The sequence below is a fragment of the Buteo buteo genome, chromosome 24 (assembly GCF_964188355.1).
Source record: "Buteo buteo chromosome 24, bButBut1.hap1.1, whole genome shotgun sequence".
Taxonomy (NCBI): domain Eukaryota; kingdom Metazoa; phylum Chordata; class Aves; order Accipitriformes; family Accipitridae; genus Buteo; species Buteo buteo.
The window spans coordinates 6,219,091-6,243,106 of record NC_134194.1 but is presented as its reverse complement, the minus strand read 5'-3'; the positions used below and the strand labels follow the sequence as shown (position 1 = coordinate 6,243,106).

Genomic DNA, 24,016 nt, shown 5'->3' with positions numbered 1-24,016 from the left:
GCAGGACAGAGCCGTGTTGTGATGAAGTGGGCTGTCTTTTGCATAGCAGATACTAACAAACTTTGCAAGGCTGGGAACTCCTTCAAACTGCATGAATGAGTTTGCCGATGACTTGCCAAAATATGCAGATTATTCTTTCTCCTATTGCGCATTGGTTTAATTAGAGATTCAGGGAACCACCTGGCTTTCCCTAAAAGTCCTGCCAGCTATATCAGCAGGTAACCTGCTCTGCACCAAGACTAGCAAAACTGCAGGCTGTGTTACAGCAGTTTTTAAAATTCCCTTTTAGGATTGGGCCCCGCTTTGCTCAATAATAAAAACTTCACAGTGCTTCTTTTACATAGCATGATGCATCTTACAGACGCTTACCTTGTCTTTAGTTGGGTTTTTTGATGTATTCTACTTGCTTACTGTGCTGACTTGAAACTCACTCAGGGCAGAAGAATTATAAAATAAGCAGAGAGGGACAGAAGAAAAAAATAAAGTCTTTGTTTTTCTTATGTTGCACCAATCTGTGCCAGCCTGATTTCTAAACAGAAGCTTTAAATAGAAATGCATGTTTTGCTTTGACTGAAATATCCCAGAATAATAAACCAAAATTATCCCGAAATAGTTTGGGAAGTACAATAGCCTGATGAAAGTCTCTTTACAGTATTCCACCATGCTTTGAATTCCTTGAGATTTACCCAGCTTTCTTCATCACCCTCTATAAATGATGAATCACTGTAGGACATCTAACAAGATTTAGCGCATTCACTGCCTTCAGTTCAGGAGCTGTGATTTTGGGCTGGTCTCTGTGTACTTTCTTTTCCTGTGCAGCAGCATAATTTTAGACTTACTGATCTACGAACAGCAGGAGATTGCCTGATTTTTCTTGTGTTGATATGAACCAGGATGTCCTACAGAAGTATGTGGAGATGCAGTAATGTGATTGTTTTCACACCTGTGTGTATTTATTACACAGACATCTGAACATATATAGCCATTGTCTGATTATCTCTGCTTTGAAACAAACATTTCAGCAGTTGTTTTGGATGAGAGCCTGGAGCTTTCTGATTCCACAGGTTGGTTGGTCATTTTGCGCCCTATACAATGAACTGCATTAGCTTAACTCCGCTTTCCCATTGAAATAACAGGTGGAAATTTGGAGAATCTGAGCTAGGGATTGTGGACGACCTTTTGATGTGTGCACTTTTCATGAATGTTTGAGAACACAACATTTAATCGCTTGGATCTCGTTATCTTTAATAACTTCCTGAAACAAATAGTTGCAATTTAGGCAATGCTGAAAAAAGAAAAAGCATCTATTTCAGCGTGTTATCTATGTGCAGTGAGACACTACTAGTAAAGCCATAGTTTAGCTTAGAGAAAGGCGCAGAGGGTTCAATTCAGCTGCTGTGTGAAGAGGGGTTGAACTCATCCTTATTAATGAAACCAAGACCCAGAGCTTTGAATTGACCCACTGTCTTGCAGAAAATCCAGTATCCCAGGAGAACTGAGCAGCTTTTTACAGTGCTTGCGCTTTTCTGTTCATTCACAGTTTGTTTGTTAGATGTCATTTGCATGAACAGTCAAACAGTGTTTCAATTCTGTTCCATCAACGTTTTCAAGCCAAGATTCTTTTTGGCACGCAACAGCGATAGGGTTGTTCTGTTACTCAACTATTGTTAAAAGAGGCTTAGGTTAAATTCTGGAAGTTAATGAGGGAGCGGTGTGCAGCAATTTGGATTATGCTTTATGAACTAATTAAATACTTATTTACATGCTGTGTTTACTGTCCTCTATACACAGGAGTTTTTGTTCAGTACTCATTTCATGTATAGGTAATTTACAGCTTATTTCAGCCTCATATCCTTAATGCATGTGCTCTCTTCCCGCTACACAAAGAGTGAGGCAAATTAATATCCTTGCATCCCTTGACAACATGCAAGGGTCTTTTTCCTGAGTGAAAGAATTTTTGTAAAGCAAAATGCATGTTTATGTCTTGCCTCTTTATAATCTGTGTTCAGTAATGGTCCTCAAAGTAAATGCAAAAGATTTTTAAAAATAAAGTTAGTCTTCTAAAGTCTTATTTAGACAAGTAAATAAATGATCTAATTTCCAGAGGTATTTTTTACAAAGCAGATCTGAACAGATCAGCCACTTCTACACCGCAATGAAAATAGTGGCCCCTGAAGCCAGTCATAGTCACAGGCTCCTCACCCACCATCTTCCAGCCAAGGATCTGCTCATCAACCGGTAACGAGCCTGGATCTCGGGCATCCCACAGCACGTTCTGCGGGTGCCCGGGCAGATGCCCTGCAGGGTGCGAGTCTGCTCCTGGAGCCGCCGTTCAGCCGCGTGGTCTCCAAACCATCAGCGCAGGACGCTCAGGACTTTTGAAAACTTGGACTTTTACAGGCATAAAACTAGGCTCTTATATGCAAATATACAGATAAAATGAATTAAAATTCAGTTTAAAATGTGAATGGGGATTGCTTAGCAAAACCTACACTGATGTATTTAGTTTTAATGATGCTTAAAGAGATAAAAGAAGGGCTATTAAAACTAGGGCTGATTGAAGAAACAGGACATTATTTACTATGTTGCTAATGAAAGGTTTTCTGAAAGGTACTTACTAGCTTGTAGTAATGAATCTATTTTGCAGGAATAAATGAAATTTAGGTCCAGCCAGCAAAGCAGTCCAGTTTGGTGCAACCTTTACCAAGGGAAGGAGGTTTTAGGAAAGACACTTGCCTTGCAGGGAATCTCATCTGCCTCTTGTAGTTTATAAAGTGAAACCCCTGCCATTTGGCTGAGCCTCATGCAGTCTTCATCACTGAATACCTAAATCAGCCTCTCTAACAGTTAATATTTACCTAGCTTGCTTGTGGCAGTGTTTCCTAAGTAATCTTTATACATCCACATTTCATTCTCTACTCTAAATATTTACAGTTTTCTTTTCAGTGTTCCTAGGGTGATTTCCCCCTGTGCATGTTCAGCTATGTAGCTCTAGTATTAAAAAAAAGACAGTTTTTAATTTGCTGGCATTTTGTAGCTTTTGTTCAGCTTGCAAAGTTTAACATTGATTAGTTTTGACACACAATAAAGCCAGCCCATGTGGCCAACCGTGCTTTTTGAGGGAGGTATATCCTCTTGTCAGAGTGTGATGTGATGGGTCCCAGGTGGAAGAGTTACGGGGTGCAGAGGAGCCGATCCAGCAAATGGCTCTCAGGCGAGAGGTCCTGTCCCTCTGCTCACTTGTCCCCTTCCCCATGCATGGTTTTGCCCAGCAGAGAGCTGTTCAGGATTTTGCTTGGATTTCTGGGCTCCAGCGGGCATACACAGCTGGGATGAGGTAGGGAGGAGCTGGGAATCTTCCTTCTTAGCCACAGTAGCTGTTAGATCAGCTCCGCTGCATCGTATAGGTGCACCATGACATGTGTAAGTCTGTTTAGGCTGGCACTTAAATACCTGTTAATATGAAATCTCTGACGATGTGCTGATTTTAAATGATTTCCTGAATTATGGCCTGTTGGGAGGCTACAACAGAGTTCAGAAGAGAAAGCATTCCCTCTTGCATTGATGGAATTTTCCCCGTTTTATATATGATCACAAAGTGATCTTTGGCTTAATGACAGTGCATAAAAAGTACTGCTGTATCACTGCTTTCATAGTTCCTTGTTGCCAGTACTGTGGTTAAAGTGCTGAACTCTTTTGCAGGTTAATGAAATTTATCATGATGAGTCCCTGGGTGCTCACATTAACGTTGTCTTGGTGAGGATAATCCTGCTGAGCTATGGCAAGGTAAGTAAAGGTTAATTTAAATGGAGGATATCAATGTCTCTGAACTTCATTCTTTTATGAACAATGTAGTTACTGGTGACATGCATGGGGTTTGTATTTTAATTCATACATTGTCCTTACCAGTCTATGAATATAAAGAACTTTTATGTTTATATATGTTTATCACTTGAACTTCACGTTTCAAATAATTTCAGTTTCTTCTGGGTTTTCGCTGTGTCATTTTAAGTTGCTGCATAGCTCTGGCAGTCTATCTTTCCACGTTTGTTTGGAATAATCCATGAAACGTAGTGAACATTTTGGCTCCTAAAGAAAACATGAGGTGTTGTGGTAGAACTATGTAAGTAACAATAAACACAAGATCAGTTCTGCAAGATGCTGAGGGCGACGGCCTCATTCCAAGAACTCATTTAAACTTGTGCTTAACATTTGTGGGACAACACAAGTGCTTAAAGTTAAGTGCAAGTTCCGTGGGATAAGGGCCAGAAGGCAAGAGCTCTGTAGATCAGATCTGTAATTAAGAATACCAAGTGTTCTTTCTCTCACTGTTTCTATGGAAGGGGTTACTCTACAGGCAAATTCGTATAAAGAGGAATGAAATGCTAAATGGTTTCAAAGTATTGAACCGTTCAGTACCTATGTCCTATTTTTGCCAAATCAACATCAAATTCCATAGAAACAGGAACAGGGCGTTTCGAGTATGTTGATAAATGCTTTGGTTAAGGACACGTGATCTTAGTGCTCTCTACTACAGCAGCGTGCCCAGCTGCTCAAAGCAGAGTGTTAAAATCTAATGTACCTTTCTGTGACTGGAGTTGCTGGTATTTGCATGTTCATGTAATAAACCTGGCCTCTGGAAGACTCTGTGTATGTTCATGCAAGTTGCTGAAATGCTATCAGTGAAAAGCCAGCACAGATGGCGTCAGTGGTGAAGCTCCACTGACATTCACCAGTTTACCCTCCTCCCTGGTGCAAATGAGGAAGCTCTGAGTTTTAGTCTGGACTCTGCTGGAGACCTGTTACGTGGATTTGGGATAAATTGTTCTGTTGAAGCTTCCCCATCTGAGAACTAAATGCACTGATCCATCTCTGCTCTTCCTGCAGTGATGTAGATGATGATGTAGTTATGTGTTTTGGATAAGCTTAATCAGATGTGTGTCCTAAAATAAAAGGTAAAAAAGGTCACATATGCCATTTTGTAATCAAAAGTTCATGATGCGTGTAGTTAACATTAAATTACAAAATAAATGAAATATCCTTGTGATTGCTGTAATGACAGCAATTTGAGGATTGCAGATTGACTAATAATTCTCATAAAAATCTGATATTGCAGTAGTGGTAGACACCAGCAGAATTAGCACATGGGCTAGTCACTTCTTTGCCGTCCTTATTTCATAAGTATTTCATAATTGTTATGCTTGTCCATCTTTAGCCCTATAGATCCGCACCAGTCTGAACTCTGATAACTTCTGCCATTTTTCTGATGGCAGACAATAGCTACAGTAGACCTAATTTTACCTTAAGAATCTTTATTTTCTTGTGAAGAATAAAGCATTGTCCATTGATAATTTGAAAGTTATCGATTTCATATTAATCTTCTTTAGAGAGTGGAGTGGAGCACGGAAACCACTTCGTGGTGGGTCTTTGGCCACATCACAAAAATAGCCATTGCATGTAGCACTATGTAATCTGCTTGTGGATAGTCTGCTTCTGGATTCTAGATCTGTAATCTGCAGTGGACGATCTTTTAGCTCCTGAGTTATCCTGCTGGTTTCAGCAGGGCATAAAATGGAATAATTCTAGTATCACAAGCTTGCCTGAAATAACCATGAAGATAATTTTTCTTGCATTTCTGTATCTGATTCTTATTTACATGAAAGGGAATTTATGGCTTTCTGAAAAAAGTAAAATGAATGTAAAAGGTATCATTTCAGAGCTCCTCCACCTGATGGTGTGGGGGCCAGCATGCCCTGGCTGTATAAGAATACATTTTTTTTATGTTCGTGTTTTTAAAGCTCCTGATCACAGGACTAGTACCAGGGAGTAGAAGGTGAGGAGGTTTCTCTTCAGAGGGTTGGGATTATTTAGCAGTGGAAAAGCAGAGAGAAAAGGTGTATAGTTCTTACTATCTGAACCTGTTCTGAGGAATTAGAACAAAGCCTTCAATATTTTACTGTGCCACACACCAGCACTAGCAATTTTTAGGAATATGTATTCCAAGTACATAATAAAAGGAAGGGCGCATGTACAAGTTAAGGCAGTGCATGAATGAAGCAGCCTCTTTGGCTTCACAATATGAAAATATTATCCCAGTCTTGTTTGAGTAAGCATTTCTTTTGAAAGCGTGTAGCTGATATCTTCAGATTCATTTGCTTCACTGTAGACAATTTATATATATTATCAAGGGTGCCATTTAAATAATCATAATAACTACATTATAGTTGATGAAGTATGTACCATCAACGTCAGGTTTATGACAGCACTCTGAGCTATTGCCAGTTTTCCACCCCTGAACAACCTTCTACTGTATTGTGGGATTTTTTTAAAGAGGATTATATTATTTTATACAATATGTCATCTGTTGATAAGAATAATATGGACAATACTTGAGTTGCATAGCAACCAGCTTTTCAGTTCTTGCTTGAAGGTACTCCACTCCTTGAAATGTACTTATTTTTTAATATTTTCAAACACAGGCAACTGTACATTCAAAAGTTTCAATAATTTCAGTAATTGCATTAATTGCCGTGGTAAGATGAAAAAAATGGAAGATGTTCCTTGGTGATCCCACGTTGAAATTACTTCAGGGGCAAATTCAAAAGATCTGACACGGTTTTACTGAATTAACCCTTTGTGTAAGTTATCACCTCTGGACTTAGACTGAGGGTATGGCAGGTTGAGACGTGCCAGGGAGCCCCAGGCTTGGATGCTGGCTGGGTGGTGTTGGAGGAGAGGGCAGCGCGTGGCTGTGCTGTGACTGGGATAGGTGTGCCGAAGCTACCAGACCATTCCTGACTCCCCACTTTTCTCTTAGTACTTCAAACAAATGAACAACGCTATCTGACATACCAGAGGGGCTGATATGAAGGCTTCGACTGCGCCTGGCTGCTGCCCACTCATTTACCAATTCCATCAATAGGACAGGAAAATGTATCCTGCAAAGGCTGGTCCATATTTGCGGTGGCTTCGAAAGCTGCCATGCATTTCTCTGCATTTCCTTTACATTGAGTCCCAAAGTCACAGGCTTTTTTTGTTGTGATGGGATACTGCAAATAAGTAAACAGGGTACGTGCGGTGCATTTTTCTTCAAATGGGAAAAAGATGAGCTGGCTCGCTTCTGCCTTTTTGACTTCAGTAGTAGGAAGATTGCTTCCAAATTTTGGAAACTGCGGATACATTTGAGATGAATATAATTCGATGTTTGGGCAAATTATTCCATTTAGACCTATTTTGGTTGTAACGGCTCTGTAATCCAGCTAGTTCTAGAATACTCAGAGGAATAAGCAAAGCAACCACTATCACCAAGTGCAGAGGAGGTGGCAAGAGATGAGCTGAGAATGGTTTTAAAAACCCTGACTGGTTATTATAAAATTTGTTTGGAAACATTTAAATCCTGAGCACTGCATAAAATCCTCTCATCACCTCTTTGAGGTGGATGAATAAAAATTATTATTCCCATTTTACAGCTAAAAAAACAAAGACGTTAAGTGTTATTTTCCAAGGCCACACGGAAGGCCACTGGCAGGCTGGGGATAAGACCTCATAAATTCCTGGCTCCAGCCCCACGCTCTGTCCATCAACAATGGTGACTTTGTGTGCAGATGAGCTGCCCTCGCACAGCGGCAGAGAAAAGCACACACGTTAGCTGGGATGGGTGTAATTAAAACTAAGTTACTAATGAAAAAAACCCAAAAACTTTTGCAGGAACTGCAGGGGTTTCAATAAATGCAGCCACCTGAGGATTTGTGAGGGTTATTGCTTGGGAAATGTGAACGTGGCAGTGCAGGACACCTCTGAACTCTCCTTTGGAGCAACATGCACGGCTCGAGTCACCCACATTCAGACTGGAACAGGGTGGGATAGGCTGAGGGATGCTGTGTCTGCTCTGTCTGCATCTGGGATGGCAACCAGTAGGGAGAGAAAACCCATGTTAGCTTTAAACCGAAGTTGGTCCCAGAACAAGTGGTTGTAATCTGGCCATGTGTTAACTTGGTCAAATTGAAAGAGGAACCTGACCGCCAAAGCAGAGAGCCTTTGAAGAAGATTAGGGGAGGGAAGAAATCCCAAATGGCTTTAAGATGGCAGTTCAGGAAGAAGGTAGTATGGGGTGAATGCCTACAATCTCACAGGACAGCACTGTTCAACTGAGAAGGATTTTTCAGTTGTGTGCGCCTGAGATATTAGTAAAGCACCTGCTGCCTTTGTTTGGGACAAGATTTTACCTTCGATCTTTTCATAAAATGGTGCTCTCTTTATCTCTGCCATCTGACCTTTTCATGTCTAAGCTTGATGCAAGCAGGGAAGATGTTCTCAGTTCAGCCAGGATGGAAAGCAGTGGTTTGGTCTGAGCCAGGTTCTTTTCTCTGTTTCCCAGAGCGTGGCACAGGTGACACAGCTGAGATGGAAGGACATGCCAGGTTTATCCCTTAAATCTGGTGTTCGTCCTTAGCATTTTGCTGTTGACCACGTTTGGAGGGAAAGGGATGAGTGCTCACGTTATCTCTGCTTGTCCTGGGAAGATGCAAAGACTCAGGCTGAGAGTAGTTGTGCCTGACAATGCGAGGAGGTTGTTAGCTGTACATTAGGGTCACAAAATAGCTGTGCTTGGAAGGGACCTCCAGGCATCATCTAATCCACCCCCCCTGCTCAAAGCAAGGTCACCTAGAGCAGGTGGCTTGGGACCTTGTCCAGCTGGGTTTTGAATATTTCCAAAGACACAGACTCCACAACCTCTCTGGGCAACCTTTCCCAATGTTTGGCCACTCTTACAGTAAAACTACAGTAACACTTTTACAGGTTTTTTTCTTGCATTTAAATGGAATTTCTTATATTCCAGTTTGTGCCCATTGCCTCTTGTACTTTCTGTGGATACCACTGAGAAGACTCTGGCTCAGTCGTCTTTACTTCCCTCCCAATAGGTATTTATATACATTGATGAGATCCCCTTCTCCAGCCTCTCCTTCTATTAGAAGGTCACTAATGTGAGTTGAGTATCTTAGTTTTCCACTGACATTAGTAGATACAGAAGACCAGAAAGAATCAGCAGGAATCAAGCCCTGATCTTGCAATGTGCTATACAAATGTGTCTGAAGATGGAGTGCTTGACGCCAGCTTTTGGCCATCTCCAGTAACCAGTTTTGCACAGGCTGAGGCGTGAGGCCAGAACCTACATATTATATAGCATTTTGTCTGCTGTTCATGTTTTTGCACTGTTTTCATATGAAAAGATGAGAGGAGATACTGTCCCTCTTGTTTTTTTATCTGGGTAAATTGTTAAATTGCCTTATTTATATATTAGACTCATAGCTTATAATTTCCCAGTGTGTTTTGTTGGGACCTTGGAGAGTGTAGAGGTGGCTGATAGCATAAACACTACTTTGTATTCCTGAGCTGCTTACGTTTATACAGAATTAGAGACTGAAAAATGTTTACAAACTGCTGCCATAAGAAAGCTTTCCAAATCCTTTGAATGCAAAATGACAATTCGCTGAATGAGCTATTTTTCTTAGTTTAGTTACCATGGACACTCAATAATTGTATTTATTTATTTTTTGCTTGTCTTGTTCAGGATGAGAGAATAATATAGAAGATCTAATCCAATATACAATGAACAATAGAAGTGCCAAGTAGAAGCAATGTAAACAGTGTGTTTTGCAGAGACTTTACACATTCAAGAAGGGAGAGTCATATGTTAAATTGTTTCCCGAATGTGTGCACTGCTGTGGTCCAACTTTTGCTACCATAGTTTGAAGCCTATCAAGTTAAGCATATTTCTGCTCCTTCTGGAGCTACTGAAGAGCAGCAATGCCTTCTCCGTTGGCACTCTTGGAGCACCACCTAATGGATGAGTTAGGAAAGGTCCTTTTCCAGCAAGCTTCTGACCAGCCTAAATTTTTAATGTTCATATCATCAAGTACCTGCTCATCAACACCATTGCAAAATTGTACCCAGTTATGCCAAATGGCAGATAAATAAGACGGTTAATTAAGGAAAGCTGCCATTCTATGTGTGATACCAGTGTGTCTTTCACAGGTACTGGCAACGTGAATGTTCTTGAAAAGTTTGGCTAGAATATAGACTAAACTTGCAGTTTTCTTCTAGGATAACTTTGTATTTGAAATTGTTAAAGAAAAAGAAAATTGACATATTTCTTACTTTCCAAACAATCTCCACCAGTATTTGAAGGACCTTCCAGTCAGCTTCATAAATGACTTGTTCTTCAGTGTCTTCATAACAGAGAACTGAAGATCACACTGATAACTTCCCAAAAGACAAGACAGGTAGCAAAGAAGGCTCAAAGGCATCTGGATCTATGTAGTAATGACTCTGAACCATTTCTTACTGCCCTGCTTTGCCTTTTTGTGTGAATGGTAGTTGCAACTCAGTTGTCTTCTGGTGTTGTTTATTTTTTTCTGCTGCTTCCATCTAAGAAGGAAGGGACTAGAAAAGAAATGAAGGCAGAATCAAAAAAGAAGGAAAATGGAAGCCATTAGTAGATGTTGAGCTTCCTAGAGCAAGGATCTCGGCTGATTCTCTAGGGCAAACTGTCCTCGTAACCCTCTGTGGTGTCTCGTCGCATAGGGGATGTTCTCCCAGCTGAAGCCTTTCCACTTCTTGCCCAACATCTCCATCTGTTTCCATCAGCAGTTCTCCGAAATGGCCACAGATTTTTTGCTTTTCTTGCTGTGAGAAGGAAAGTTTCTCTTTCCATTGGCAGTTTTCCTGCTGATCAGCTGAGTAATGCTCTCCACAGGCCTGCTGTCCTGTTTGGAAAGAGGTCCTTCCCAGCCAGGTCTGAACTCCCAGCCAGCTGCAGGACCTGCATGTTCCTGGCAGTGTGGGGCCTTTGCTGGCCAACAGTAACACCTACACCTCTTCTCCAGACGCAGCCTGCTAGCCCCCCAACTTTCTCTGTTTGCACTCTGACAAAGGGATTTTACCTTTACTTACAGTTCATCTCTTCCTCTTTCTCCTTTCACTTTGTCCATTTAATGAGGGGCTGTGCTTTTCTGAGTCTGATGAAAGCTCCCCATTGACTTCCAACAGAAAATATTATCAAGTGTTATCTGATATCTCAACAAGAGTAGATTTTTGGACAACATCCTTCCAAAACATATTACATCTGCCCTGCCTAGTAACAAGCTGTGCCTGGTCCCATGATTTCCTAAGCTTCTTTCTTGCAGGACAGCAGCATTTGTCTGTAAAGGTGAGGCAGCCAGAAAAGTGAATAAAAATGCAATATAAAGACCTGTCTGGCTCAGGAAATCTCTGATCCGAACACGACTGGTGCCTAGGAGGTTATTTGGAGGAAAGTACTATGCTATAGTTGCGCTCCTCTAATTCCTTTCCCTGGGCATCCCATTGCCTACTGTCAGGAGAGGACCATGGCTTACGTGGTTCTTTGGTGTGAACCAGTGCAATTGCATAGCACCGTGAGGTTGACTTGGACCCCAGATCAGCGGTTCCCTGGCCATGCAGTATTTGCTGTTAGTACTGTTGGAGTATTTTCTGATTTGGAAGTCCTTGACAAATTGCAGAAAGTGGGAATTTGGGTGAAAATTTGCTAGGAATCAAGTGGGCTTCTTTTTTCAGGCTGCTGCATTACAGTGAAGAAAGACAAGGGATTAGTGGTCAGATGATTTGAGTGCTTGGTGGACTTTGAGTACTCAGCAGGTAGACTGAGTTTTTCCTCTTACTCTTTGAAAGTCCTCCTCACTGACACAGGACCTCAACTTGCTACTTATATCTGTAGCACTTGGACACTTAAAATAATTGACTTCCTACTGGATGCCTTGTTTCTCAACTTAAAGAGCAGTAAGGCTCAATTTTACAGGTGCCACACTTCTGATGTTAAAATTGTGTCATTGCCAAAGAAGTCAGGTCATCAGCTGAGATGTGTTTTATAGACTTGTGTGTTCTCAGTTTCCCCTCTTACGCCAAAGGGATTTTCTTCATTTTCCCCCTTGTGTTGGATGCAAAGAACTCCACAATGCTCCACATTGACCAGCTGGTCCTCCTTTCATTTGCTTGAAGACAAACTCTAAAATCACTGTTTTGATAGATAAGCACTGAGATGCTCTTGGACTGAACCAGTGGTTTAGCTCTCAGAGTGGACTTAACTATACAGTGAAAAAAGTTGTCGATTCATGCCACATGCCAACGCGGTGCCTGAACCGTGGGAGCTGCTGGGTGTGCTGCGGCAGACTGATCTGGTCTCTGGCAGACCAGACGTTCATCAGAAAAGTGCTGCAAGCTGCTGTGCTGGTTCATTCAGAGACCAATCTTTTGCTTTTGTGCTGGAGTCCACTGGCAAGGTTTCAGTTTAGCGGGCAGGGAGGAGGTGGCATATGACAGAGGAAAGCTATAAAACAGTGGTTATTTGGAAATTACTGACTTTTTTATATTCTATGCTTGTCTGCTGATCATGCAGAGATTTCTTTGCAAATATTCAGATACCCTTAAACAAAGTACATGTTGATAGTGTGTGGTTTTTGTTTGTTTTCTGATTGATGCATCTTATAAGATGTGATGATTTTCATTTGGTAGAATGCGCAGAAGAAGATCATTATGAGACAAAGAACTATTAGCAAACGATCCACGTGACTTGAGATTTCTCAACTTCATTTTACAGCATTCTTTGCTTTTTGAATCTTGCAGTAAGATTTCTCACTGAGCTCCTTGAAGGGATTGTGAAGCTTTGGAGAAATGAGAACAAGGTGCAGATGACAGATAGGGTTTTTGTTTGTGTGCTTGTTTGTTTTTGTTTTATCACTGATGGATGTTATTAAGGACCTCAACAATGGTCAAACCTTACTTAACTGAATAGGATTTTTGCTTGAAGAGCTGGGATTTTACCCTGTAATAGTCACTCAAAGTTTGTTTAAGTCTGTTCTTACAAATATACGAAGATGCAATAAAGGCACCACAACTGTCCCACCATTTAAATATGGTTATTAGTTCAATTCCCAAGGGAATTATGGCTGCAAGCAGTATGATCCAGCGTGGGATTATATTACAACTTTTTCATTCCACAGTGGTATCAGAATCCAAACTGTGCCTCTATTTGGTTTATTAATTTGTTTTTCTGAACATTTGCAGAATTGTAATATCCCACTTTTGCCAAAATCAGACCTCAGTTTGGCAGACTTTTCATTTATCAACTCCAGTTGTTCTTCCACAACCCTTTGAGGATTTTATTTTTCATGTAGTCAATACTCTGTACTCCATCATGCACTCAATTAGAGGACACATCAAATACATCTGTATTTAAACATGAACTATATTACTTCTCTCTTATTTTTGGCCCAGGCTAGGTTTTGCTCTACATTAAGTATTTTGGAATGACAAATGCTTACAGTACAGTATAGTATCTAAATTGTAGTGGTTTGTGTTATGATTACAGTGTTGTCATGGTAATATAATTTTTGCAAATGAGAAGCCAGGGTTCACATATGTAGTTCTTGCAAATCCTGGAAGGACTGGGATGGGTCAATTAGTCATACATTTAATAGCATCTCACATACAATAAGCTTTCTTAAGTCTTAGCAATGCACAGTATTAAGTAGAATTAGCTGGGAATTCTTAAGATAGTACTATTTCAAAAAAAGGCAAATGTAGTAGTTGGATTTTAAAATACCTTTCTCTTTCTTGTTCAAGAGAATTGTCCTTCGCACTGCACCTAATACACGTCAGCTTATTTGAGTCAGCTAAGCCATGTCTGCGCACCACCCATGTAACGTGTGGTTTATAGGGAGAATGGCGTACCACAGTGGAAAGTGACGTGTGCTAGCTTTGGAACAATCTTCAGATATGGAATGGGATAAAGAAAATGCACTTTAAAAGACAGTCATTGGGGAAGTCCATTTCTGAAAGTAATGATTCAAGTACAGCTGAAAAAAGTATACTTCGTTTTTACACTTACAGAGCATCCAGTAGTGTTCAAAGGCCTGACAAAACAGCCCTAACAGCTCAGTTTCATGACAATATCAGTTTTGTCATTAAAATACCCATCTTTTTATTTTTCTTCTATCTTTTTATTTTTCTTTTGTTATATCTTAGACCTCATTAAACATGGAAATCGCTTTTAATCTAACCATGAACTGTAGCTATTTTCTTACTTTCTCGATGCAGTAAAATTTGTTTCTGAAGTGTAGTTGTTGCTTTATTAAGAACAGACTTTTAATGGAAATGGGATGTTTAGTCAAATGCCTGAACAAGTTGGGAAAAAAATACCCAAGCTTTTAATAAATAACTATTGGTGTCTTTTTTCCTTGCGCGTGTGCAGTCTATGAGTCTGATAGAGATTGGGAACCCTTCGCAAAGTCTGGAGAATGTGTGTCGCTGGGCCTACTTGCAACAAAAACCTGACACTGGGCACGCAGAGTATCATGACCACGCAATCTTTCTCACAAGGCAGGATTTTGGTCCATCTGGCATGCAAGGTAAGATGTGTATCAGGTTTTGTTTTGCATTTGTGTTTATCGCTTAGCAGGGCTAGTCATGCAAAGTTTAATTGTGTATCTTTTGCTTAGTTTTGGTCAATGTTTTCTTTCCCCAAGAGCTCTGCATAGGACCATTTTCAGTTGTAACTGCTTCACTTATTATTTTATCCTTTCTTACTGGTGGGATTATTTATTGGATCATTTCTTTGCTTTTACTGAAGCCAAGAAAGTGGGATCCATATGTAAACAGTCCTGAAAATGCCCAAAGATTAAAGAATAGATTTTGTGTTTAAAAAGTCTCCAAAGCTGTTGCTGTGTTCCAGCAGGATTGCCAAGAAATATTATTATGGAGAGGTCTGGAACAGGATGGCCAAGTGCTGTCCACTTTTTCCTTTTTTCAGGGCTCTGCCTCCTGTGAGATCAGGTTTGTTCACTGGAGGGGATAAATCTCAGAGCTTTCTGGTTCCTTTTGGGTTGGCCAGATCTGCTGTCACCACAGGGCTGGGGCTTTGCTCGCCCATGCCCTGAGGGCTGGAACTGCACCGAGCCCCTCGTGAGCTCTAACGCAGCAGCACGTGGTGTCCTTTTCACCTCATACACTTAGAGAAGGCAACTGCAGGATGGTCCTAGGGGTGATAACAGTCTTCTTGGTGAGGCAGGAATATAGTTTTAATTTGTTCAACAGGCTGGTTTCATCTGTTCCATAGATGAGGGAGCGCATTACTAAATGTTTAGGTGCAGAGGTCTCTTAAGAGGACCACTTCAACTCTGTTTGTGTCACAACAGAAGGCAGATGTTTGTCCTAGAGCTTCCCACCACATTGCCTTTCCGTGCTTGTTCATTTTGTGGAATACTTGCTATTTCTCACAGGCTACGCTCCAGTCACTGGAATGTGTCATCCTGTTCGAAGCTGCACTCTCAACCATGAAGATGGTTTTTCATCTGCATTTGTGGTGGCTCATGAAACTGGACATGTGTGAGTAGAACTGTGGACGTCCTGTGTCCTACCTTAAAATGTCTTTGGTACTGACAAATACTGATGGCATTGGAAAGATGCGATTTATGTTAAGAAACAATATTCAGGGTTAGCTCTGGCTTCAGATCTCAGCTCTCTCAAAGCTTTCTTTATGATCTTAAGTAAGCTTTATATTTTGGTATTTTCAAGTGGAAAAAGGAATGAATACCAAAATATCTTCCAGGGCTGCTGTGAGAGTAGATTGAATGATATATTACAGTCTCCTGGTGGAAATGTAAAGTACTCATAATGATGAAATAGGAATTCATTGAGTCAGTGGAATACATGATTCTTGAAAACAATCCATATTAAATAAGCACATCATCTCTATATGTTACTGCTGGTAAAGGATAAATACTGTATAGAAACGAGGTACCAAGCACTGAGGTTACAACTGTTCTATATATTTCATATAAAAAAATTAAATCATTTTAATTATTGATGTGATTAGAACTAATGACTGGGCAGCAGTTGTCAGAGCTTTAATTTCTTCCAGAGCGTTTTGGTTTCCCTGTTTGCAGAGAACACCCACTGGTTTCCCATTTTCTCTTTGGTAGAACAACAGTTCCCAGAAGGCTTTTTCTGAACAGTTTCAATCTATTCTGTTTTCCCTAAGAAAGCCTGCAGGCCCTTTTGGCTTTGTTGTATCAGAATTATTAAGGGCTTTAAACAAAAAATTGCTAAAGTTTATTGAAATGACTGTAAACATATCTTAATTAGACAGGGACATAGTATTGATACCCAGATGGTATTTGATTCCAGAATTTTTGAATTAGGATTAAAAAGAATACACAGTGAGCTTTAAAAGAAATACCACTGAGGAATGTTCGTAATCTCTCAAATCACATTCAGCCCCAATCTGTTAATTTGGTTTTAATTATGGACAGATATTGCCCATGTTAGTCAAATAGTGCTTATAAAAAATGCAATATAAGATCCTAATAAAGGAAAGGAGAAAACATATTCATAATAAAGCCAAAAAGAAATTTTAAAATATCTGTAACTTGGGGTAATTTTCAAGAGAGCACCCAACACTTTTCAGGCTGTTTCACATTTAAACAATGTGGGATTGCTACTGGGCAATAGCAGCAGCTAGTCTAAACTAGCTTCCAGCGTGGTGTCTTTTTTTTTCCATGCAAAGGACTTGTCTACAATTGCAAATTACTTCAAATTAAGCTAAGGTGTGATTTTTTAAAGGTTAGATAAACTTCTGAATAGCTCCAGGTTGGAGCATGAATAAATTTCTGTTAATACTCCTGGAGGGTGGACTAGATCCTTAATACAGAAATGGCTTCATCTAGCTGTAGTAATGCACAAATGTGGATGTGCACAGAAGTCCAAAGAAGGCATTTTTAGTCTGTTTTGAAAGTGGATTAAGCTAATCTCATGAAGGTACTCTCAAGCGTCAATGCTTCTATGTGGGAGCCACTACAGACTAGCTCTTTCGCTTCAGTCTCACCCTGTCTTATTTCTCATGACTTTGCTCATGTGGACAAGGGTCATGGGGCTTAAGAACCTTATCGCAATCAACCGCTGGTGACGTTTGGGATGTGGAAGCACTTGGGCACTCAAGAGTTCACCTGTGATGTAAGTGTGCTGGCTTTCTCTTGTGCGGGGCAGTTTAGGCATGGAGCACGACGGCCAAGGGAACAGATGTGGGGATGAAGTCCGCCTGGGGAGCATCATGGCCCCCCTTGTGCAAGCCGCGTTTCATCGCTTCCACTGGTCTCGTTGCAGCCAGCAAGAGCTGAATCGATATCTCCAGTGAGTAGCTGTTAAGCAGCCTCTCTCCTTTGATTAGGAAGCATTGTAAGAACAATTCTGCATCTAGCATGTGTGCTTTATCCTTTTGTTAGTTACTAAAATGGGATTGAATAAAACAAACGAAGAATCCCCCCTGTCCTGTTGGGAATGAGATGCTTTCCCAACGATTGCAAATAAAAATGCAAGTGCTGAATTAGTTTGATTTCAGTCCATTTAAAATTGTTCTAATTTCATTTACATCTATTCATTTTCTGGAGATTGCTAGTATATACGGTGACCTCTCAGCGGTTATGAGAAGACACTATTGCAAATCTCATTGCTAACTTTCCTCCCTCCCTAACGTAACCTCTAGCTGGAGGAGTGCCTATGCTACCCAGCAGCGTGGTGTCTATCTTACAGATACCAAATTTGGCTTCAAGAGCCGTTTGTTGCTTATGATACCTGTCCATGATAAGATGGTGCTGCCCGAAGAGGAAATTCTGCCCTTTAAGTGCTCAGGACTTTAACAGATATCTAGAGAAAGAGTGTGGTTCTAAAATTAATTCTTCAGTTGTTACTTTTCCTTTAAGTTCACTAAATGCAAAAGCTGTTTAAACAGCTTCATCCGTGTCCCTTGCCTTGCCTTTGAACCTGACACTTTGGGCGCTAGACCTGCACTGGAGTTCCCTGACAAACTCTGATGTCTGTGACCATGTTTTTGCTCCTTACGGAAAAAAATCTTCCCCTTGTTATGTGCAAGTTGTACAGAAAAATATGGGGAAACTACTAGGATACCTAGCAAAACCTGAAAATGAGTAGGAAAAAGTGCAGCAAATGCATGAAGTAAATGAGAGTCAGTCTTTTTGTCCATATTTTTATTATCTTAGATATCTTAGGTATGGCAATAAGGAATAAAAATATTGTGAGGGAAGTGTGATTGTTTCAATTAGCAAGATCCATTAGAGCTTCAGCCATTAAATAAAAATCATCTGGCCTAGAGGGCTGCTTTACATTCTTTTAAATACAGTTATTTTTAAATATCTTATAACAAAGCAGAACAATCGTTTGCTTTGAAGTAAATCTAACCTCAAAGTTCTGCTTTCAGCTATTGGTATCTTCAAGGCAACCTGAATGATTGCCAGAATAGACTCGTGTATGGTGTCCTCATGTCTGTTAAGTAACTCAGAAACATTTCAGAGATACTGTCGATCATGTTGGTCTTGTGAATTAACCAATGATTATACCGTGTTAACCATTTGGTGATATTAGCATCATTCCTCTGTCTTCCACACGACTTCGATGTGATTCTAGTACAGCTAGTTACAGGCTGTCCTCACTTTTTAGGGGGAGAGGAGAAACTCCCATGTTCATGACACAGAAAGGAAACTTTGTACAAACTATGGATGGAGCTGAGAGCTACCAGGAGAAACAGATAGAGGGAATTAATTTGAGCATTTAATGCAGGCAGGAAAATACACGTTTGTAAATGAGTCGCTGCTTGTTAGCAAGGACGCAGGAAAACTGCAAGCTTAGTGGTACTCTCGGATGGTTACCCTGGCCTCTGCTTCTAAAACTTCACTTGAAAGACAGTTGCAGGCAGCAAGAAATTCCACAAATGGAAAATTAATTAAACTTTCTTTTCTTCTTGGTCTCATGTGGATTCTTCCTTTGATTCCTTTCACATAAGGACCCTGGAGACTGTTAGGAATTTACCTGCAAGCTAAATGGAAATTACAATGCAAGGGCTTCAGAAAAAAAATATATAGAATCCATTAAAGGTGGCTACACCATGTTAAAGTTAATGTAAGCATAATTGCAATATTAGCTGCTCTTCACGACCAGCATCTGAGAAATCGTAGTCTCTATTTTGTTTGGAACAAAAAGGCAATGAAACCACAAACACTATGCAAGTCTCACAGCCCCATCTGTTACTGTAATTTTTGCCTGTTGCAGTTCCTATGATTGTCTGCGTGATGATCCCTTCGAACATGACTGGCCTTCCCTTCCACAGCTGCCAGGAATTCACTACTCCATGAATGAGCAGTGCCGTTTTGATTTTGGTTTGGGCTACATGATGTGCACAGCTGTGAGTACTTAAGTTTGGCTTCTGCTATTTCTCATCCAGGAGTTTTGTAAGTGTCTCTGAAATGTCCTTAATAGGGACAGTGTACTGAAGCCCGCAAGGAAAGATGTTGTGCCCACTTAGCTGTAAGCATGGAATAACAACTGAATGTTGACAAATATGTTATTTTAAGTATCTCTGTCTTTTTTTTTTAAACTGGAGTTACAGAAATAATTACTCTGTAGTTTCACAAATAGCCGTAGACTTCAAGCAAACAAGCTTGCTGCATTATTGAGCCTCCTATTGCTGGCAGCTAGTTATTTTGCTACAAAACTCCCACCCAGATGTGAAGGAGATGGATTTGATGGCACATCTTGTAGTGCTAACGCAGGACAGTATGCTTTTATGATCCAATTTTATGGAAAGCATGATGCATTTTGATGCCTAACATGAGAAAATAAGCGTGACAGTGAGTAGAGCAACTTGCAAGGACTCTTGATGACATGGTTGGCTCTCTTCTACCAGGAAAACAAGAGACAAATTCTAAATTTAAAGCAAGGCAAGATTAGTGCAATTCGCAGTGGATTGGCCTCAGAGAGCAGAGTCTTCTGCAGCAGGGCTGCGCCTCCCACCTCCAGCTCCTCAAGTAGGACAAAATATTAAATGGAAAGAAATTTTTTCAGCTGGTGTGGTAGCTGCTTAGACGTAACATTTCTGCTTTCATTCCCATCTGCAGGAATATGTGTGCCTGGTGGTATCTCTAGATGATGAGAACCTTTAAAGCATCAGCTGTAGTATTGACACAGTTCCTACTGATGCTGTCTTGGAATAAAGTCCCAGCCAAAGAGGGTCTTTTCTTACAGCTGTTCTCCAGAGCCTGGGAGATGGAGGCTTTCTCTTCTTCTTTGTTAAGAATAGCCAGAAGCATGTCCAGACATCATGTTTTAGTGTATTGTGTGGTGGGTGGTTCTCATCCTCTCCTATACAAGCTCTTGCATTGTAGGTAGAATGTCGATTTATTCATTGGATTAGGGTCCTGAGCTCAAATTTCCATCCTCCTAAGAAGGTGATTGCAACAACTGAGCTACAGTCTGAACAGCTCGTTTCCTTCTCCCATGAGTACTCAAGGATTTTTTGTTTTGTTTGCCAAAAGAAGCAGCACCGTTTGGAGAAGCTGTAAGAAAAGGCAGCGTGCGTCTTCCCGTCTGGGGGAACTGGTTTCCCCCTTGCCCAGCCTGCCTTTGGTCACTAGTGTAAAACTATTTTTGCCTGACTTTATTCTGTCAAATACAGGTGGGATCTTTCTTCAGAGTCACTGATAGTTTTGCACGAAAGCTCAGATATGCTCAATCCACAGACAGCGCAGCGTTCCTCAGGAATCAGTGGTAACAGCCGGCGTTTTACAGCTAGGAAAGGAAAAACCCACCATGCTGCAGCTTCTATTGCAGTTGCCAGTGGGAGCTCTCTCAAAGCGTCGTCCACTCTGATTTTTCTTGTGTTTCAGTTCCGTACGTTTGATCCCTGCAAGCAGCTGTGGTGTAGCCACCCTGAGAACCCCTACTTCTGCAAAACAAAGAAAGGGCCTCCGCTGGACGGGACCATGTGTGCACCAGGGAAGGTGAGAGCGGGTGCTGCGGGTCCCCACGCGCTCACGTGTGTTCACGCGCGGTTGGGGATGTTCCCCTTAAAATCAAGGGGAACAAGAGAAGAACCTATTTTGAGGACTTGAAGTCCACTAAAATGTGGGGCAAACTCATGAATGCTGCTGAGCAGCGTGAGGGGAGGAGGCAGGGGACAGGGCTGGTGTGTCCAGCGCGGCAGCTCTGTGACCATCAAACCCCATCCTGGGGCAAGTCATGGAAGTATCTGCGGATCGCAGATGCTGGAGATGACAGCCGAGCTAAGGCTGCTGCGGTGGCCCCGAGGGAAAGGATGGATGTGGGAGCTGAGTGCCAGCTAGAGAGAGCCAACATGATGGCAGAGAGGGACTGCGAAGAGAGAAGGGCAGATCTGTGGCGGTGGATTTGCTGGCTCGATGAGAGTCAAGGGCGGCACGAGGAACTGTGGAGGGAAGGTGCGAGGTGGCAAGAGCTCAGACAGCTCCGACCCCTCGGCCACCTTGGTGGACTTGCTCCAGGTCTTAGCTATCCTTCTGTGGAGGTCACGCTGTGCTCATAGTGGATCTGAACTCCAAGTCCTTTGAAGTCTGCTGAAAAAGTCTGGCTTCCCTAAGCTTTGGATGCAGTCACTGAGGGGGAGAGGAAGATGTTGCTACTTGGAAAGATTTTTTGTAAAACCCAGTGGATGACATCATTTATGCGATAAATGAACTGTATTAGCAGCTGTTATGTTTCGAAATGTCTTTTTTTAATGAAAACCTAATATAATGCTAAATTAATTCCTGAGCAAGTCATGCTCTATATAAACCACTCCCTTCTGGTTTTCTTTTCTTTAGATTATTCCTGTTATAACAGCTTTGTTTCTTGTTTAAATATATATATATATTTAAATTACAATCCAAAATCTTAGACAGTTTCTTTGGATTCATTTTTCTATATCTTGATTTTTGTGTTAAAAATATTCATGAAACCCTCAGAAAAATAGTTATATTCCATTTTGTTGCATCACCTTCTTCCCCAAGCCATTCATTCATATTAGTATTTGAAAAGAAACGAGAAGAAAAAAGAATTTGTAACCATACAGTTAAGGGTCTGTCAGTGCTTCCATTATAAACAGTTTGTCAGGATATTATGCAACTCAGCTGTAAAAATTTTCTCTGGACTGGAACTTGGGATCCAAGGCTTCAGCAGCTTCAGCAAACTGTGCAGACAGCCAGGCTTTTTAGTTCAGTGGAGATGCAAGAAGAGTATGTGCACAGTCTGAAGTTTCAGTAGATGATAGGACTATGACTGTTTTATTCCCAGAGGAGCTGTCCCAGTTTTTTGATAAATAAACTTACTGCAACCTTCCAGGAGAACCTGAGAAAATGATATAAAATGAAAACCCATTTTGTTAGATAAGGCTCAGCAGCCTGAGCTACACATTTTTTTAAAAATAGCATGAGTTATGAAGGTTATACAACTGACTTTGTATATCTGAGCTCAGCATTTGACCGGTGTATTTATTAGTTGTTGGTGTTTTTAATACAAGGCGCATCAGATCAGTCCTTTTCCATCCGTTCCTTTTCTTTTCATCCCTGCCTTTGATTTGGCTTTCCCCTGTTCACTCTCTTCATCGATCTGGACAATACCAGAGACTTCTACCTGGAAGGATGGGGACTGTGAAATGCATGTGTTGCCCAAGGCTGGGACTCAGTGTGGCAGCCTCCTTTAAGACACATCTCCCGTGATACCCCATCAGCACATGAGGAAGAGGAAAATAACTCCCAACTTGATCCACTATTTTCTTTGGAATAACACCAGAAAAGAAAAGAATAGAAACATAAGCAATTAAAGATGTTGATTCAAAAAGATCCATTTGTTTTCCCACTTTCGAGACTTGCAGTTTTCATGATTTCATACCACTAATTCCCAGGGCCTATTTTAAGCTCAAACCAATCACAACTCTGCTGATGTGTCAAAGAAACATCCTGGCTCTGCGGCAGCTGAGGGGACCAAATGCCAGAATCGAAAGCAATGTTCGGGAGATTAACATGGCGCGTGGCGCGTAGATGTTCTCACCTAAGCCTGGTGTTCAGATAACTGATAAGTGGTCTCTTCACTTTCCCAAACTCAGCAGATGCTATTGAGGAGAATCCAGTCCAGCTGCCTCCTTACTAACTGACGATCAAGGGGCACGAACACCGATGGGAGACACGAGATCTGTAGCACATTTTCAGCAATTCCACTGATAAGGGCCATGTCTCTGCACGCCCAGGCTGTGTCTTGGACCTAGGCACTGACCCTTAGAAATGAAAGGGAGATTAGACTTTCTAACGCTGTCTATATGTGTGTATGTATGCATAAATATAGATGTATATTTAAGTAAATATATGTAAATGTATGTAAGCTCTTCTGTGCATGTGGTTATTTGAAATAAGTTGCCAAAAGAGCGAGGTTCTGCCATTTCAAAAACTTTTTAATAAGTCTCCTTGTGCGAATGGAGACATTGAACAACCGTTATGTTAATTGGCAGCAAACTGATCATTTGCTGGGTTTAGGGATAGAAAAATAAAATATTCTCCTGGAGCTTCCCAGCCAGAGAATAAAACTACTATTTTGATAGAAACCTAAAGGAAATAGAATATTTTATATTGCTCCCAGCCTGATTTTATTAAACTAGATTGAGTTTTCAATAGCAAGAGGGAAGATTCTGTCAATTTTGTGAAGCTTCGATGATGCAGCAACTTGCAATTACTTCTGTGTCTGAACAGTCACATTAACTTCCATGAAATAACTCCAGTGTTTAAAGGTAAGCACATGGAGGGTCAGAGTCTTAATGTTAAGTCAAAGACACTCCATAAATTGCTATAGTACACCATGCAGATGAGGCACAACTGTGCAAAGCTTAACTCTGCATAGCATTCTGTGGATTAAAACCCCCCATATGCTTTCAGCTGATAATTTATGTACTTGTATACAATTCTGTCAGCTCCACCGTTAGCCTCAGGCTTCTGAAGCCAGGCAACCTTCACAAATATTTCATCAATTTTTGTTGTTCTCTTTTTTTAAACTATTACTCTTTTGGGGAGACATTTATATCGGCTGAAGTAGCTAACTGCTCTCCACAGGATAGAAATAAAACCCAGAGTCA

At 40.9% G+C, this 24,016-nt stretch overlaps 1 protein-coding gene across 2 annotated transcripts in view; it reads left to right on the top strand.

The window, feature by feature from the left end:
• Window positions 1–24,016, top strand: part of ADAMTS2 (ADAM metallopeptidase with thrombospondin type 1 motif 2) — a 189,751-nt gene that overhangs the window by 136,549 nt on the left and 29,186 nt on the right. For both annotated transcript variants that reach the window (XM_075056671.1, XM_075056670.1), the window contains exons 5-10: window positions 3,703–3,786; window positions 14,288–14,444; window positions 15,315–15,420; window positions 17,080–17,223; window positions 19,156–19,288; window positions 20,769–20,882. In XM_075056671.1, coding sequence (XP_074912772.1) covers window positions 3,703–3,786; window positions 14,288–14,444; window positions 15,315–15,420; window positions 17,080–17,223; window positions 19,156–19,288; window positions 20,769–20,882 — 738 coding nt within the window. The remainder of the gene's footprint in view (window positions 1–3,702; window positions 3,787–14,287; window positions 14,445–15,314; window positions 15,421–17,079; window positions 17,224–19,155; window positions 19,289–20,768; window positions 20,883–24,016) is intronic.